The sequence below is a fragment of the Mytilus californianus genome, unplaced genomic scaffold (assembly GCF_021869535.1).
Source record: "Mytilus californianus isolate M0D057914Y unplaced genomic scaffold, xbMytCali1.0.p SCAF_3, whole genome shotgun sequence".
In the NCBI taxonomy this organism is placed as follows: Eukaryota; Metazoa; Mollusca; class Bivalvia; order Mytilida; family Mytilidae; genus Mytilus; species Mytilus californianus.
Window position 1 is genome coordinate 95,103,959 of NW_026262679.1, and position 15,162 is coordinate 95,119,120.

At 31.2% G+C, this 15,162-nt stretch overlaps 2 protein-coding genes across 3 annotated transcripts in view; one reads left to right on the forward strand and one right to left on the reverse strand.

The window, feature by feature from the left end:
- Window positions 1-4,701, reverse strand: part of LOC127735496 (uncharacterized) — a 130,565-nt gene extending 125,864 nt beyond the window's left edge. Inside the window, exon 1 of the mRNA XM_052245677.1 lies at window positions 4,696-4,701. The gene's annotated coding sequence lies outside the window, so the exon portion shown is untranslated. The remainder of the gene's footprint in view (window positions 1-4,695) is intronic.
- LOC127735478 (protein SFI1 homolog) overlaps window positions 1-15,162 on the forward strand; it is a 45,825-nt gene that overhangs the window by 17,371 nt on the left and 13,292 nt on the right. For both annotated transcript variants that reach the window (XM_052245648.1, XM_052245649.1), the window contains exons 13-18: window positions 4,268-4,334; window positions 7,951-8,081; window positions 8,742-8,823; window positions 13,331-13,423; window positions 14,220-14,305; window positions 15,084-15,159. In XM_052245648.1, the coding sequence (XP_052101608.1) occupies window positions 4,268-4,334; window positions 7,951-8,081; window positions 8,742-8,823; window positions 13,331-13,423; window positions 14,220-14,305; window positions 15,084-15,159 (535 nt within the window). The remainder of the gene's footprint in view (window positions 1-4,267; window positions 4,335-7,950; window positions 8,082-8,741; window positions 8,824-13,330; window positions 13,424-14,219; window positions 14,306-15,083; window positions 15,160-15,162) is intronic.

Sequence of the window (15,162 nt, forward strand, 5' to 3'; positions counted from 1 at the left end):
TACTGTAGACATTTTTGCAATGTTTTTATTATTGCGAAAATTGCAACAGCTAAACTTTCTATAATAAAAAAAAATTATATTTTGAAATTTGATAACATTATTTGTTTACATCATTGCCTGAAATCACAACGATAAATGCACACAAAAATTTCTGGATTCATAGTAACTCAAGCAAAGTAAATTTTATTGTCCCCCGTGTGATGCATTGTGGGGGACATAGAAATACCGGGCATCCATGCTTCCATCCGTCCGTCTGGCCATCTGGTCTTCTAAGCGCTCTCACGTGTACAATTCTTGCCAGATTTTTATAAAACTTATATCATAGGTTTATATCAGCAATTTCTCTGACAAGTTCGAAAATCAGTGCCGATCAACTATTTTTAAAAGAGTTATGCCCCTTGGAAATATTAATTATCTTGAAAATTGCATTGTTAGCGCTCTCATGTGTACTATTCTTGCCAGAATTTTATGAAACTTATATCATAGGTTTATATCAGCAATGTCTTGGACAAGTTCGAAAATCAGGGCAAATCAAATATTTTTAAAACAGTTTGCCCCTTGAAAATATTAATTATATTGGAAATTGCATTGTATTTGCTCTCAAGCCTTCATTTCTCTTTTTTTTTAGTTATTGCCCTTGGATAGATAAAATATGTGCAACAAGGGGGACATTGGAACTTTGTTCTTTTATTTAAATGTAAATTACAGTTAAAGAAAAATAATATTTAAACATTTTTGAAAATATTAATGAGTATGAGTTAAATTTCAGAATGGTACATGTAGGATTTCCAAATATTTATCATGGATGTAGAATTTTCTAATCTATAATGTTTCACTCTCTTCAAAAGTTACCACCATTTGTTCTATTAAAATGAGATTTGTCTTTCTTGGAATTCAGTTCTATCTGTACCAACTCCCTCATAAAGTTGCATAGTTATGCCCTCGCCATAGCGGAGGGGGCATTAAGTTTTACCCTTGTCCGTCTGTACGTACGTACGTCCCAAAATTGGTTTCCGTTCTCTAACTTTAGTTAGCCTCAACCAAATGTTATGAAACTTATACATAATGCTTATTATCACAAAACACAGATCATGTTTGAATTTTGGTGGCGTCACTTTTACCGTTTTAGAGTTATGCCCCTTTACAAATGGAAAAATTGCTGAATTTATCGTTTCAGTTCTCTAACTTTAGTTTGCCTCAACTAAATGTTATGAAACTTATACACAATGCTTATTACCACAAAACACAGATCAAGTTTGAATTTTGGTGGCGTCACTTTACTGTTCTAGAGTTGTGCCCCTTTACAAATGGAAAAATTGCTGAATTTATCATTTCCGTTCTCTAACTTTAGTTTGCCTCAACCAAATGTTATGAAACTTATACACAATGCTAATTACCACAAAACACAGATGAAATTTGAATTTTGGTGGCGTCACTTTCACCGTTCTAGAGTTATGCCTCTTTACAAATGGAAAATTTGCTGAATTTTTCGTTTCCGTTCTCTAATTTTAGTTTGCCTCAACTGAATGTTATAAAACTTATACACAATGCTTATTACCACAAAACACAGATCAAGTTTGAATTTTGGTGGCGTCACTTTAACCAATCTAGAGTTATGCCCCTTTATAAATGGAAAAATTGCAAAATTTTTATTTTCTTCTAAATATCAAGTAATTTTAAAAATTGGAGTTATCTTCCTTTGTCCATGATTATAGTTGAATCAACTACAATCAATGCTTTATACAATGCAATGTTTAATTTTGACTTCCACTGATAAAACACAGATCAAGTTGAATTTGGGTAGTGTCAATTTAACCATTGTTGAGTTATGCCCCTTTATAAATTGAAAGATTGCAAAATTTTTAGTTTCCATTCTGTAACTTAAGTTTGCCCCAACCAAACATTATGAAACCTATACACAATATTCATTACCACAAAACTAAGATCAAATACAAATTTTTTGTTTCCGTTTTCTAACTTTAGTTTGCCTCAACCAAATGTTATGAAACTTATACACAATGCTTATTACTACATAATACAGATAAAGTTCAAAATTTGGTGGTGACACTTTTACCATTCTTGAGTTATGTCCCTTTATGAACATAAAAATTGCTGAATTTTGCGTTTCCGTTCTCTAACTTTAGTTTGTCTCAACCAAATGTTATAAAACTTATACACAACCATTCTAGAGTTATGCATGTTTACAAATAGAAAAATTGCTGAATTTTTAGTTTCTGTTTTCTACTTAAGTTAGCCTCAACCAAATATTATGAGACTTACACACAATGTTTATTACCACAAAACCTAGATCAAGTTTAAATTTGGGTAGCATCACTTTTACCGTTCTTCAGTTATGTCCCTTTATAACTATATGATATGCAAGCGGGGGCATCATCTGTGTCCACATGTGGACACTGTCCACATTTATTTTCAATTTATTTTAAAAAAAAGTTATTTTCTGTGGCATAGAAAAAAATGTCTTAAAGTAGGTACATTGTTGGGATGTCCCAGAAAAATGTACATTTGAGGAACCCCAAAAACCCACTTAATTTTTTTACCATATTTTTAAGATTCAACAGCCAAAAATCCACAGACAAATTTTGTGATTTCAAAAACCAACAGACAATTTTGCCTGGAACATCCTTGAAAATTATGAAAATTTAAAAGAGGAAATATAAAAGAATGCCAGCATAAATGGGAGATTACTCTCACAAAAAAACAGTAACATGAAAAGACCAAATACATTTTGTGTACAAGTGATAGGTAAATGAAACATTGATATATATGAAAAGCCCTTTTTAAATGCTGATAATATAAAGTGTTTTTCTTACATTTTGTCCATTTTGTACATTAACTTTTCAAATCTCCAAAGTGGAAGGTGTTCCTTTGTGGAAAATTTGTCTGGAGATATTGCAGTAGAACCCATTTAACATTATTTATCATGATATGTTATCGCAATTTTTGAAGCTTTAAAATTAATTGTGTTTCAGATATTTTTCATTCAACATTCATGTGAATCATTAAGCTAAAACAACATGTTGGGTAATTTGGACTGGCGCAGGACATTTTAGTGCATTGATAGGACATTTAAGGGAAAAAAATCAGACGTTTTAGCGCCAAAGTCTAACCCATTTTAACGCAAGATTTTTAACCCATTTTAGCGAAAGTGAAATTATCAATGCCCATTTTAGTGCAAGAATTTTTACAAATTTTGACGAAATGTAAAATTATCAATGCCAATTTTAGCGACAGATATAAAAAATATCATGTTCATTAAAATACAGCCCTAAAAGTCTTAAAAGTTAATTCAAATATCAATTTAATTGTAAATTTATGGACCAATGAGAGTAAAAATGGACTCTTTAAAATACAGGTGAACGGATTAGTCCTGTGCTAAAATGGGCTATAACGTCTGCACTAAAATGTCCCCTAGTAGTTTAAAATTTTTCTCTAAAATGTCATTCGCCCACTTGGACACTGTATTATGAAAGCAAACAACAAATTGATAATAATTAGTCTATTTTTGCAGGACATAAATATAAATATAACCAGCTGTGTTAAATCATCAGCAGAATATGTACTGTAAATTCAGAAATTATTCTGATGTTTTTATTGATGCGAAAAACCTTAAAGTATCCAGTTCACAATAATAAAAAAACTGCCATTCATAATTTCAGTAGTGATTTTCCTTTATAAAATTTTTATCCCCCACCTACAATAGTAGAGGGGCATTATGTTTTTCGGTCTGTGCATCCATTTGTTCTTCTGTCCGTCCGTTGGTACGTCTGTCCTGCTTCAGGTTAAAGTTTTTGGTCAAGGTAGTTTTTGATGAAGTTGAAGTCCAATCAACTTGAAACTTAGTACACATGTTCCCTATGATATGATCTTTCTAATTTTAATGTCAAATTAGAGTTTAGACCCCAATTTCACGGTCCACTGAACATAGAAAATGATAGTGCGAGTGGGGCATCCGTGTACTATGGACACATTCTTGTTGTGATTGAATTAATTAGATTGCACTTTTTTACCAGTAATCAGTGATTCAGGATAATAAATGCATACATTATTTATTAATTTACGTTACTTTTAAATGAAAAAATGTTTAAAAAGGGAGAAATTGGGATGATTTTTTTTCCAAAGTTGGGAGTCGTGAGATTGGTCTTCAAACAGAGATTTTACAAATTTTAGCAAAAAACATTGGAAGGCATCTTCTGATATCTTAAGATTTAACACCTTTGGTTACGATTAAATTTATTCTTTTCAATAGGATGGTTATTTGTAAAAAAATGATAGATGCGTGGCTGGACTATGTGGAATGGAGAAAACATAGACAGGTATTTAATCATTAAACAAAATAGTAGTCAATACATTTAAATTACATATTTTTTTGAAGGGGGAGATAACTGCAGCTGTGAAATAGTAATTTGCTGACTGCTTATTGTCCATTGGTTCTTTTAAAAAACATGCCTATTAAATTTGCATACTGCTGTCAAATAAATTTCATTAAAGGGAAATCACACTATTGTTTATACGCATCACTCTCGGCGCCGCTATAGTGTTGTGACCTTATTATGACGTCGCCGTTTTCGAGTCCGTCGTAAAGGTTGCTAATTTCTAAAATGGCGGCCCGCTCAAAGGGTCGTTCACTAAAGCAGAAAAAGCAAATGACGTTTTGATGAAAATTCTACTCGAAACGGACAAAATGTATGGCAAAAAAATAGCCGAAAGTGGTCTTGATATGGTCTTGATATGAATTACCTTACGATTGGGTTCAAATGAGTTACTCTCTTTAAATAAAGATATTATTATTATTATTTTTATTTACTGTAAAGTTTATATTTTCATATATTAACATATTTATTGATCTCGCAGATTTCTTAGTTTCACGAAAAAAAAAAAATTTAAATACAAAAGAGATATTTAGAACTCTTTTTGTCAATCATTTCAGTATAATCAAAGCGTACATCGGCAAATGTGAAATCCGTCAGGTCAACTTTGTTTTTTTAGAAAAACATTTTGTTTTACGATAAAGTTTAAAATTTCATATAAGATAACTAATAATCTCGCAGATTTCTTAGTTGTATGAAAAAATATTGTAAAACAAAAGAGATTTTACTAGTAACACTTTTTGTCCATCAGTTCAATATATGTAAAGCGTACATCAGTGAGTGTGAAATATGTCCGGTCAACTTTTTTTATTAGATTTTCATAAAATATAGTCTAGTATTTCTAAGGTCTTCAAATATTAAAATAATCTATCAAATAACAAAAAAGTTCTGACTATTTATATATCATCCAGTCAATACGGGCAATTGTCCTGTCATTAGTGTAACCCAACTGTTGGCATCGTATCGTCGCGATGCGGTATGTGGGAATATACTGAAATAAAATAACAATATACCAAGAGTAACAGCATGTAAGCGTACAATTTCCGGAATTTGTAGTTTTCTTTCCAACAGAGGGATGTAAATAAGAACAATGAGTTTCGATGTTCCTTTGGTGTCAAACGCCTCTCTCTCTCTGTCTCTCTTTTTCTTTTTTTGGGGGGGGGGGGGGGGGGGGGGGGGGGGGGGGGGGGGGGGGCACAAACACATGAACATGAGTGATTCGTAGAGTAATCATATTTGTTGAAATATCAAACGTTATTTTAGAATAACGCCATGCAGTTAAACATCACTGTAAAAGAAGCATACACAATTTTACATCGGTTGCTGGCTGTCGAAATCAAAGAAAATTTAGCACCATATTATATAGTACATTATACTCAATCTTCCTTTTTATTCTTTGTACAGGCTTACATAATTTAGGCACAAAAAAAAATCATATTTTGTAGTATTTCTTCAAACTGTCAATTATAGCAAACTGTACGACCAGCAAATTAAAAAATATGGCCGCTAGACGTCAGAGCAATCTGGGAATATCAAACACTATGCCTAGTTATTTTTGTCCTATTGATGACCGTACTGGCTACAACAACAAAAAATCCACACTGTATATTTGGCTTTACAAGTCTCCTACAAGAAAAATATTTAACACACACACATGTATTTATGTAGAGAAACATGTATTTCAGAGTGCTAAACTGTAACCATCACATTAAGGTCCGTCTTGTGAAAGAGTATTCATCTCATATAGAAAAAAAATTTGTGCTGATATTCATGTAATATTTGCCACTGAAAGTTTTGCAAAAATCAAGAAAAAAACAAAAACAAAACAAAAATAGTAGTTTAGATGTAGGTTCGTGATCAGATCACTCAATGTGATCACTTGCATGTCAACAAACAGTGATATAAGGAGATTGTCAGATTCCGATCATGACTGTAAAGGACAACCATTTGTTTAATACAAAGGTAGCTGATTTACTCTTGATACCTTGGTTCTTTAAAAAAAAATAGCCAACATGATATAGCAGAGTGGTGAAAGTGGCACACACAATCAATCAGTTATTTTCAAATTACCTATCATTAATCAGTGTTGGCAAAAACAAGTGTATAGGCTATACCATACTGAAACATAAATGTGATAAAAGAATATACAATTCAAGAAAGAGAGGTGCACCAACAGAAAATAGAAACTGCAATCTTTCTTTTAATTTCATCGGATCTCAAAATTTTTACTCTTACCAGAATTTATTCTATCTTACAGTATAACTCTCTAAGTGGAACTCGAGCTTTAACTAGAACTCTTACTCGAATTAACATTCGAACTAAAAATAAAACTGGAACTTTAACTCAAAATTTAGCTGGAACTCGAACTCTTATTCTACCTCAAAGGTTATCCACACTCTCATTTGTCATCTGATAAAAAAATTCGTAAAGGTTCCACGGAACCCAGTGTCTCGCCTACTTTTGCTGTTAATCGCAGGCTCAACAAAAATGAGGAAAAAAATCAATAAAAATATTCCTCTCGATACTATCTTTTGATTGTAAGAAGCTTCTATCCAAGTTTGGTATAAATCTAGGATAGTTTATGGATCTAATAAATGTTTTAAAAACTTTAACTGTATACTGTATGTAATGTTACATGGAAGAAAAACTAAGTCCATTTATAAGTAAAATACGGATAAACAGGTACAAAATTTTGACAAAATTTCCTTTGAGATACAAGCTTTTGATCATAAACAAGCTTCTGTCTAAGTTTGGTAAATATCCAGGATAGTTTAAGAAAGTTATTAAAATCTTAAAAACTTTAACCACAGAGTGAATGTATTGTTTCCTGGCAGAAAAACTAAGTCAATTTATAAGTAAAATACGGAAAAAATAGATTTTGTTTTTACAAAATTTACTTCTGGATACTATCTTTTGATCATAAACAAGCTTCTGACCAAGTTTTGTACGAATCCAGGATAGTTTAAGAAAGTTATTAAAAATTTAAAAACTTTAACCACAGAGTGACTGTATTGTTTCCTGGCAGAAAAACTAAGTCCATTTATAAGTCAAATATGGAAAAACAGGAATTTTATTTTTACAAAATTTACTTCTGGATACTATCTTATGATCATAACAAGCTTCTGTCCAAGTTTGGTAGAAATCCAGGATAGTTTAAGAAAGTTATTAAAACTAGAGTTAGATAAAATATATCAACATGTCCACAGAAACACGGATAGATGTATAGCAGAACAAGAAAAAAACTAGATCCGTTTATTACTCAAATGTATGGACCAGCAAATAAAGCAAAATTTAAAAGACAGTTGTCAAAGATTAGGGAAATCCCTTATTTTTACATTCTTATAGTATCTTATTTTCATTTAAAACCAGGAGAATCAAACTATTTCTTTATAATGATAGCATCACATTAATAAGCATTAATTATAAAATCAATTTAGATTGCACCATGGTACCATTATGGTAGAAAGCCCTTTGGAGAACACTGACCAAATATTTATTCATAACTCGATGTCTCGCGGTCATGATGTAGCAGGATTTCCAGATTTGACTCTTTATATTTTAGGCTCAGTATGATAGGGCTGATGCATACTACTATGTGAGAGCAATGCCTGTTTTCCTTCATCACATTAAAGCTCATGCAGAGTTACAGAAAAGGAACAGACAATATGCTGAAGTGGCAGTACAGTTCAGAAGGTATATTAAAACATGTGACAGGTAATCAAGTTACCCTAAAGTACATCAGGTTAATTTGCAGATTATATTTGTTTGTCTTCCTATTACCAAAGAGCTCACTCTTGCAGTAAAAGTAAATGTACATTTGTCCATTTCTGCATTTTAGATCTTCTATGAACTTAGTACATGTCTTCATCCCTTTTCGTTATGGTTTTAACAGAATAAGTATTATTTCCTGCTGTCATATATGAATTTATTATAGCTTGTAAAACTGTGATAAAAATCTGGATCATTTTGACAATTGGTAGCTTTAAAGTGGAAATTATTCTAAGATTAAGATGGAATCAAATCTACTTTCATGTTATTGAATTCATGATTTTTCGTGGAAAATTTGTAATATTCTGCTTTCCTTAAATGTTGAAGCTAAATTTAATGCATTTATAAACTAGAAATACACAATAAAGACTTCTAGTTTGGAATGTAATTAAACAGAAGACAATTTCTATCAGGAAATGTAAAATTTTCAACTTAATTAAAAGTCAGTATTGCATTCATCTTTATGTGTGACAAAATATAACATTTGTCCTCATCATGCATGTAGCACTAGAATATTTCTGCAATTTATATGCTAAGACAGAAGAAAAGAAGAAAAGGCAATCATTAAAAATTGTTGTATTTCAGAGAAAACCTTTCTGCCAGATTCTTCTATATGTGGTTCAACAACTTTGAACAAAGTCGAGAAGATAGGATGAATGAAAGAATGGTAAGATTGATTGATTAAATTGAAAAAATTAATCTGGCACATTTGTGTCAGAGTATTGACGAAAGGGACTATTACAAACACATTGCTGATTTAAAGACTGATCTCCCCTATCTCAGAAGACTTGTCAGTGGGAGTCCATGACAACTTACCCCATTGCCAGCTTGCCCCAGACCAACTCGTTTTAACATTTAACCAACTTGCCCTGCCAACTAATCGGGAATTTAACCCTTTTCATATTAGTGGGGCTTGTTTGCGAGCCAAAATCCAGCTGGGGGGGATTACACTCCTTTTCATTAATGGGACGGGTTGGGTTGTCTTGCTTCCGTCAGTAGTTGTCACTGTCTCATCTTGATGTGTGTTGTCTATCAGGACATTCTATAAATGTCATTCAAAGCTTGTTGTACAGTGTACAGGATAATCAATCTCTAAACAACAAACTGACCCTTAAATTTTTATTTTTGTTTAGTTTGTGTTGTTGTGGTTGTGTGTTTCTGTCTGACTGACATTAACCTTACATTTCCCACAACTCATATTTTCCAATACTATCTGTCACACATTGTAATGAAAATAAGAATATGTGGTATAATAACTAATGGGAAAACTATCGCAGCTTTCAACAATGAGCAAAACCCATACCATATAGTAAGCTATAAAAGGCTGACATGACAAAATGTAAAAATAAAGAATAAGAAAACCAACAGCCTGATTTTGATAAAACAATAAAAGAAATTTATAACAAATATGACCAACAGAAAGCAATGATAAGCAAACAAACTTTAAATTTAAATGAAGCCTGGAAAATACAGTCTTGGCAAAAAGCAAGTAAACATTTGAAATATTTTTAAAGAATTGAATGCTTCTTTTTATACAACTGCAAAAATATTTTTGCGTTTGTATAATGGTATCATGTCGTCTCCAGGGGTGTCAGCTTCATCGTCGGCTTCGTTGTCCGAAGACATATTTAGTTTCCGGACAATATAACTTTAGTTTAAGTGAATGGATCTCTATGAAATTTTACCAGAAAGTTCAATACCACAAAAGGAAGGTTGGGATTGATTTTGGGGGTTATGGTACCAACAGTTTAGGAATTAGGGGCCAAAAACAAGAATTTTTGTAGTTTCCAGACAATAACTTGTGTGTTAGTGTATGGATCTCTCTGAAATTGTACCACAAGGTTCCATATCACAAAGGCAAGGCTTGGATTGAGTTTGGGGGTAATTGCCCCAAACGTTCAGGAATTAGGGGCAAAAAAGGGGCCAAAAACAAGCATTTTTCTAGTTTCCAGACCAGGGATGGGGTAATTGAAAATGTAATGGTAATTAAGTGTAATGCATTACAATTTTCCATGTAATTGAATGTAATGTGTAATTGAGCATTTTTTTAATTACATGTAATGGTAATTTCATTAATTACAATGAAAAAAGCGTGTAATTCTAAATTACTTTTGAATTACATTTCAATTACATGTACTTTTATGGTGTTTATGATAAGAAATTATGGTAATATAGTATTGAATTGACATACAGAAATGTTTGCTTAATAGTCTTATAACTTTAAAAAATGTGAGAATCATATATTAGTGTTGTTCAGTTTTTGAGAAAGATCTTTATCTAAATAGATTGATAACATGTATATATACATTCCATCAATACATGTATTTATGGTCAAACAAATGTGTAACTCTTTCTTAGACAGTTCATTTAGAATTTTAAATCACTGCACAAAATCATTTTATCAAATTAGTATACACAAAAGGATTATAGAAATAAAAATTGTCAGCTGTAAAAACAAACAGCAGATTAAAATGTGTAATAAAACAGCCTAGGGACAATGCCACTATTACATGTATTTTATCTAATTAGCAAAATAGTGCTGATATTTAGACATTACACACTGTTTATACTAAAAAATAGTTTCAATATTGTGACAAGCATACTTTTGAATATTTGTAAAGTAAAAAAACATGAAGACATTTTTAATTTATTTATAATTTTTTTATTTATATTATGTTGAATTAAATGAATTCATTTCTGATTTGTCAAAATACCCCTTAATTTATTGGCAAGTTGATAGGAACACATTCCCTCTTCCATCAACACATCTTATGATCTAGCAATACAGGCCACATCAGCTCTTGTACATGTCCAAACAAAGTATTCGGACCAGAGAGATGTAGACTAAATGACAAAACATTAAAACTTCTTATGATGATCAAATGCAATGCTAAAACTATGTTGTAAGCTTACATGAATATTTTACACATGCTATATATACATGATATTTATTGTAAACAATGTTTAAAAAAAATATGATAAAATGTAATGTGTAATTTAATTAATTACTTTAGTAAAGTAATTGTAATTTAATTAATTACATTTCAAAAACCGTGTAATGGTAATTAGTGTAATTGATCATTTTTGCAATGTAATGTGTAATTTAATTAATTACATTCCAATGTAATTGACCCCAAGTCTGTTCCAGACAATAACTTGTGTTTAAGTGTATGGATCTCGAAGGGAGGGATTTTTTTTCATAATTTTTTGATTTTTTTTCTAAAAATTTCCATTTTTACATTGATTAATTCTAATTTATATATAAAAGCAACAAATACTGATATGGCAGGAGATACACACCAAACAGGGTGTGTAAATTATTATATATAACAGATTAACAGTATTGCGCAATAACAAGAAATCTTCAATTGCACAGTGTTGCGCAATAGCAAGAAATCTTCAATTTCACAGTATTGCACAATAATTTAATTTTCGATGTAACGCATCTTCTGGTTGGCTGACGTTGTTTTGTTTATCAGCTCATAGACATAATTTTGTCATGTGACCGTGACGTCATCAACGTTTTTTCATGGTTTACTCCGGTTTAAAATGAAATTTAGAATTAAATTATAAGAAATGACTGTAATATTTTTTCTGTCTATTCGAAATAACATAAAAATGTGGTGCACACTTTAAAATAACCTGCTACACAGGTAATTCAGTGTGCACCCCATTTTTGATGTTATTTTTTCATAGACAGAAAAAATATTACAGTCATTCCTTAAATAGCAAGAAATCTTCAAATGCGCAGTATTGTGCAATAGCAAGAAATCTTCAATTGCACAGTATTGTGCAATAGAAAGAAATCTTCAATTGCACAGTATTGTGCAATAGCACAGTATTGTGCAATAGCATAGTAATGTGCAATAGCAAGAAATCTTTAATTGCACAGTATTGCGCAATAGCAAGAAATCTTCAATTGCACAGTATTGAGCAATAGCACAATATTGTGCAATAGCAAGATTTCTTGCAATAGCACAATATTGTGCAATAGCAAGAAATCTTCAATTGCACAATATTGCTCAATAGCAAGAAATCTTCAATTGCACAGTATTGCACAATAGCACATTATTGGGCAATAGCACAGTAGCAATATCACAGTATTGAGCAATAGCAAGAAATCTTCTATTGCACAATAGCACAGTATTGCGCAATAGCAAAGTATTGCGCAATAGCAAGAAATCTTCAATTGAAAATAAATACAAATCTTTTAACCAATTTCAATCGGATTAACTTAAAGTCTTTAATTTTGGGGGGTTTTAACCTTGTATTTCTATTTTGGATATTGGGCCCCAATTGCTAAATTGGTCTACATTGAGGTCCAAAGGGTCCAAAATTAAACTTTGTTTGATTTCATCAAAAACTACATTATTGCAGCTCTATGATATGCTGAATCTTATTGTGCATTTAGATTTTTTATTTTTGGCCCTGTTTTCACATTAGTCCATATTAAGGTTTGAAGGGTCCAAAATTAAACTGTGTTTGATTTCAACTAAAATTAAAATTTTTGGTGTTTTTTTATGTGCTGAATATAACCATGTTCTTAAATTTTGGATATCAGACCATACTAGGTAAATTAAATGTCCCATTTCAAATTTTTAAGATCTTTGACCACATTTATTTTGTGTCAGAAACCTATATTATGTCAAAAATTTGATCACAATCCAAATTCAGACAGTATCAAGCTTGAATATTGTGTCCAAACTTGCCCCAACTGTTCAGGGTTCGATCTCTGCGGTCGTATCAGGCTGCGCTCGGCGAAGCATTTTATTGTAATTTTATCGGGATTTAAAAGATTGACCAAATCACATTTTGTATGCAATGCTTTTTAATTGCTGTCTGTCAATCATAATTTCAGATTGTTATGAAACATTTATGTAATGTAATTATTTGGGTATAAACTTGAAGGAATTCGAAAATGTAACCTGTTGATTATTGAAATAAACTTTTGAGGAAATTACCATCAGATGGTAAATGTGAGTTGAAATTGTCTTTGAATTCATTATATAAATTATAATATCATTCACTGAAGTTAGGGAAAGTTGGAACACATTGTTATTTTTTTTTTTTGTGAAGACTTTTAGGTACAAGTGAATTTAAATTGTGTATTACTTATTGGTATAAACAAAATTGTACAGATTTGTCTAAATGACTCAAATATTTATTCACTACAGGCAATTTTACATTATGATAGCTGCATCTTTAAGAGACATTTTTGTAACTGGAAGAATAGATATCAGCAAGCTTTGGAAGATAGCCAGAAAGAGGTGTGTTATCATTTTGATTGTACACGAAAAGGGTATGGCTGTTAAAATGTTATATTTCCAAAATACCAAATGTTTTGTTTACAAACAAAAACGAAGTGCTCTTATTTAAGGGGCAGAAGGACCTTTTTCAAGAGATCGGGATTGGGCCTTTATTTTTGCGGGAATTTGAGATAAGGTCATTGTTTTCTCGGGAATTTGGGATTAACACTTCTCAGGACTTGAGAATTAATGATTAACTTTTTGGGATCCAGGAAACAATACTTTATTTTTTCGGGAATTCATGATGACACCCCCTCCTATCGCCCCTCTTATATCAGTGGGAGCAGAATAAGTCTTCCATTGATATTTTTTAAGAAGACTATCCAGTATGTGGGCATATATCTTCCAAATGTAAAATATTCGGAAAATAAAAATTTACTGGATAAAAAGTACTGTATGATGAATCATTTGAAGGACTGTTGTCATCAGATGAAATAATAAGGAAACTTTTATATAAATTCCTATTTTTGGATAAACAACATAACCACATTTATACTTAAGACTTTCCTCAAACTTTAAACCTGTAGCAAAATCAGTTTTCATTAGCTTTTTCACCTTGCATGTTGGAAAAATAAATTGAATACATTGCAATGTAAACTTACAACATTAGGGGAGACAACCCATTTGATTATCTACAATTTACTAAAATTTGATTGATTTTGAAATACGCAGATCTATAGACCTATAATTTGGCCACAGGTAGATCATACTTATGGTTGTGAGAATTTAGTTTTGTATTTGATTTACAATTTTTCAGGAACAAGCCATCAAACACTTCAACACAGTTTTATGCAAGAAACATCTAAAGTCTCTGAAACAGTATATAGATGACTTGAATCTTGGGTAGGTGAAAAAAAAAATCTCTTATACATTTGTTAGCTTTAATAATAGAGTTCCACATAAAGAGACTAGATGGTTAATATAAAAATATTTTTGTGGTCTCCACATTTCCACTTGAAAACTAATAAAATGTTACTGTATGGAAACATTTCTAAAGATAAACTTAAGCAATGCAATAGAAATACAAAATAACATTATCAGGATTGATTGATTGCTATTTGCTTAGCATCTACTGGAAAACATTACATGCATACTCAGGACAAACATTTACGTAAGAAGACATCATCTAGGAGACTTAAAAACTATCTTAAGTGGATCAATATTGTAATCAACAGGGTATTGTGGTAGAATGAATATTTACATAGGTTAAAGCAGGGTTCAGTTTAACACAGACTTCAGGTGCTTACATCCACAGTTTTTGGTCTCTGATTGATAGTTGTTTTATTGACAGCAATACCACATCTCCTTATTGTTAATATTAATGGTAGTTTATATTTGTGGCTTGACCTTTGACCTTGACTTTTGACCACAAAGTCAAATACTACTAAATTCAGAAATATTTGTGTGCACATGTTATTGTGATTGTTGAACATTGACAAAAATGAGAGATAAGATTTCAGAAAAAGTTGCTTACAAATGATGCTATTAAAATTCTAAATGCAAATTTTTCTTTTTGCAAAATCTATCCTGTCACAATTTTTCGATTTAATAAAACATTACAAAATTTTCTGAATTTACAGTATTTCTTCAAACTTTTATAATTTTCCTTTCTTTTTTCCAGTGAAATCAATGATGCTAAGGCTACCAAGCACAACTATCTACATCACATTTCTGTTGTGTTTAAGACTTGGAAACAGGTA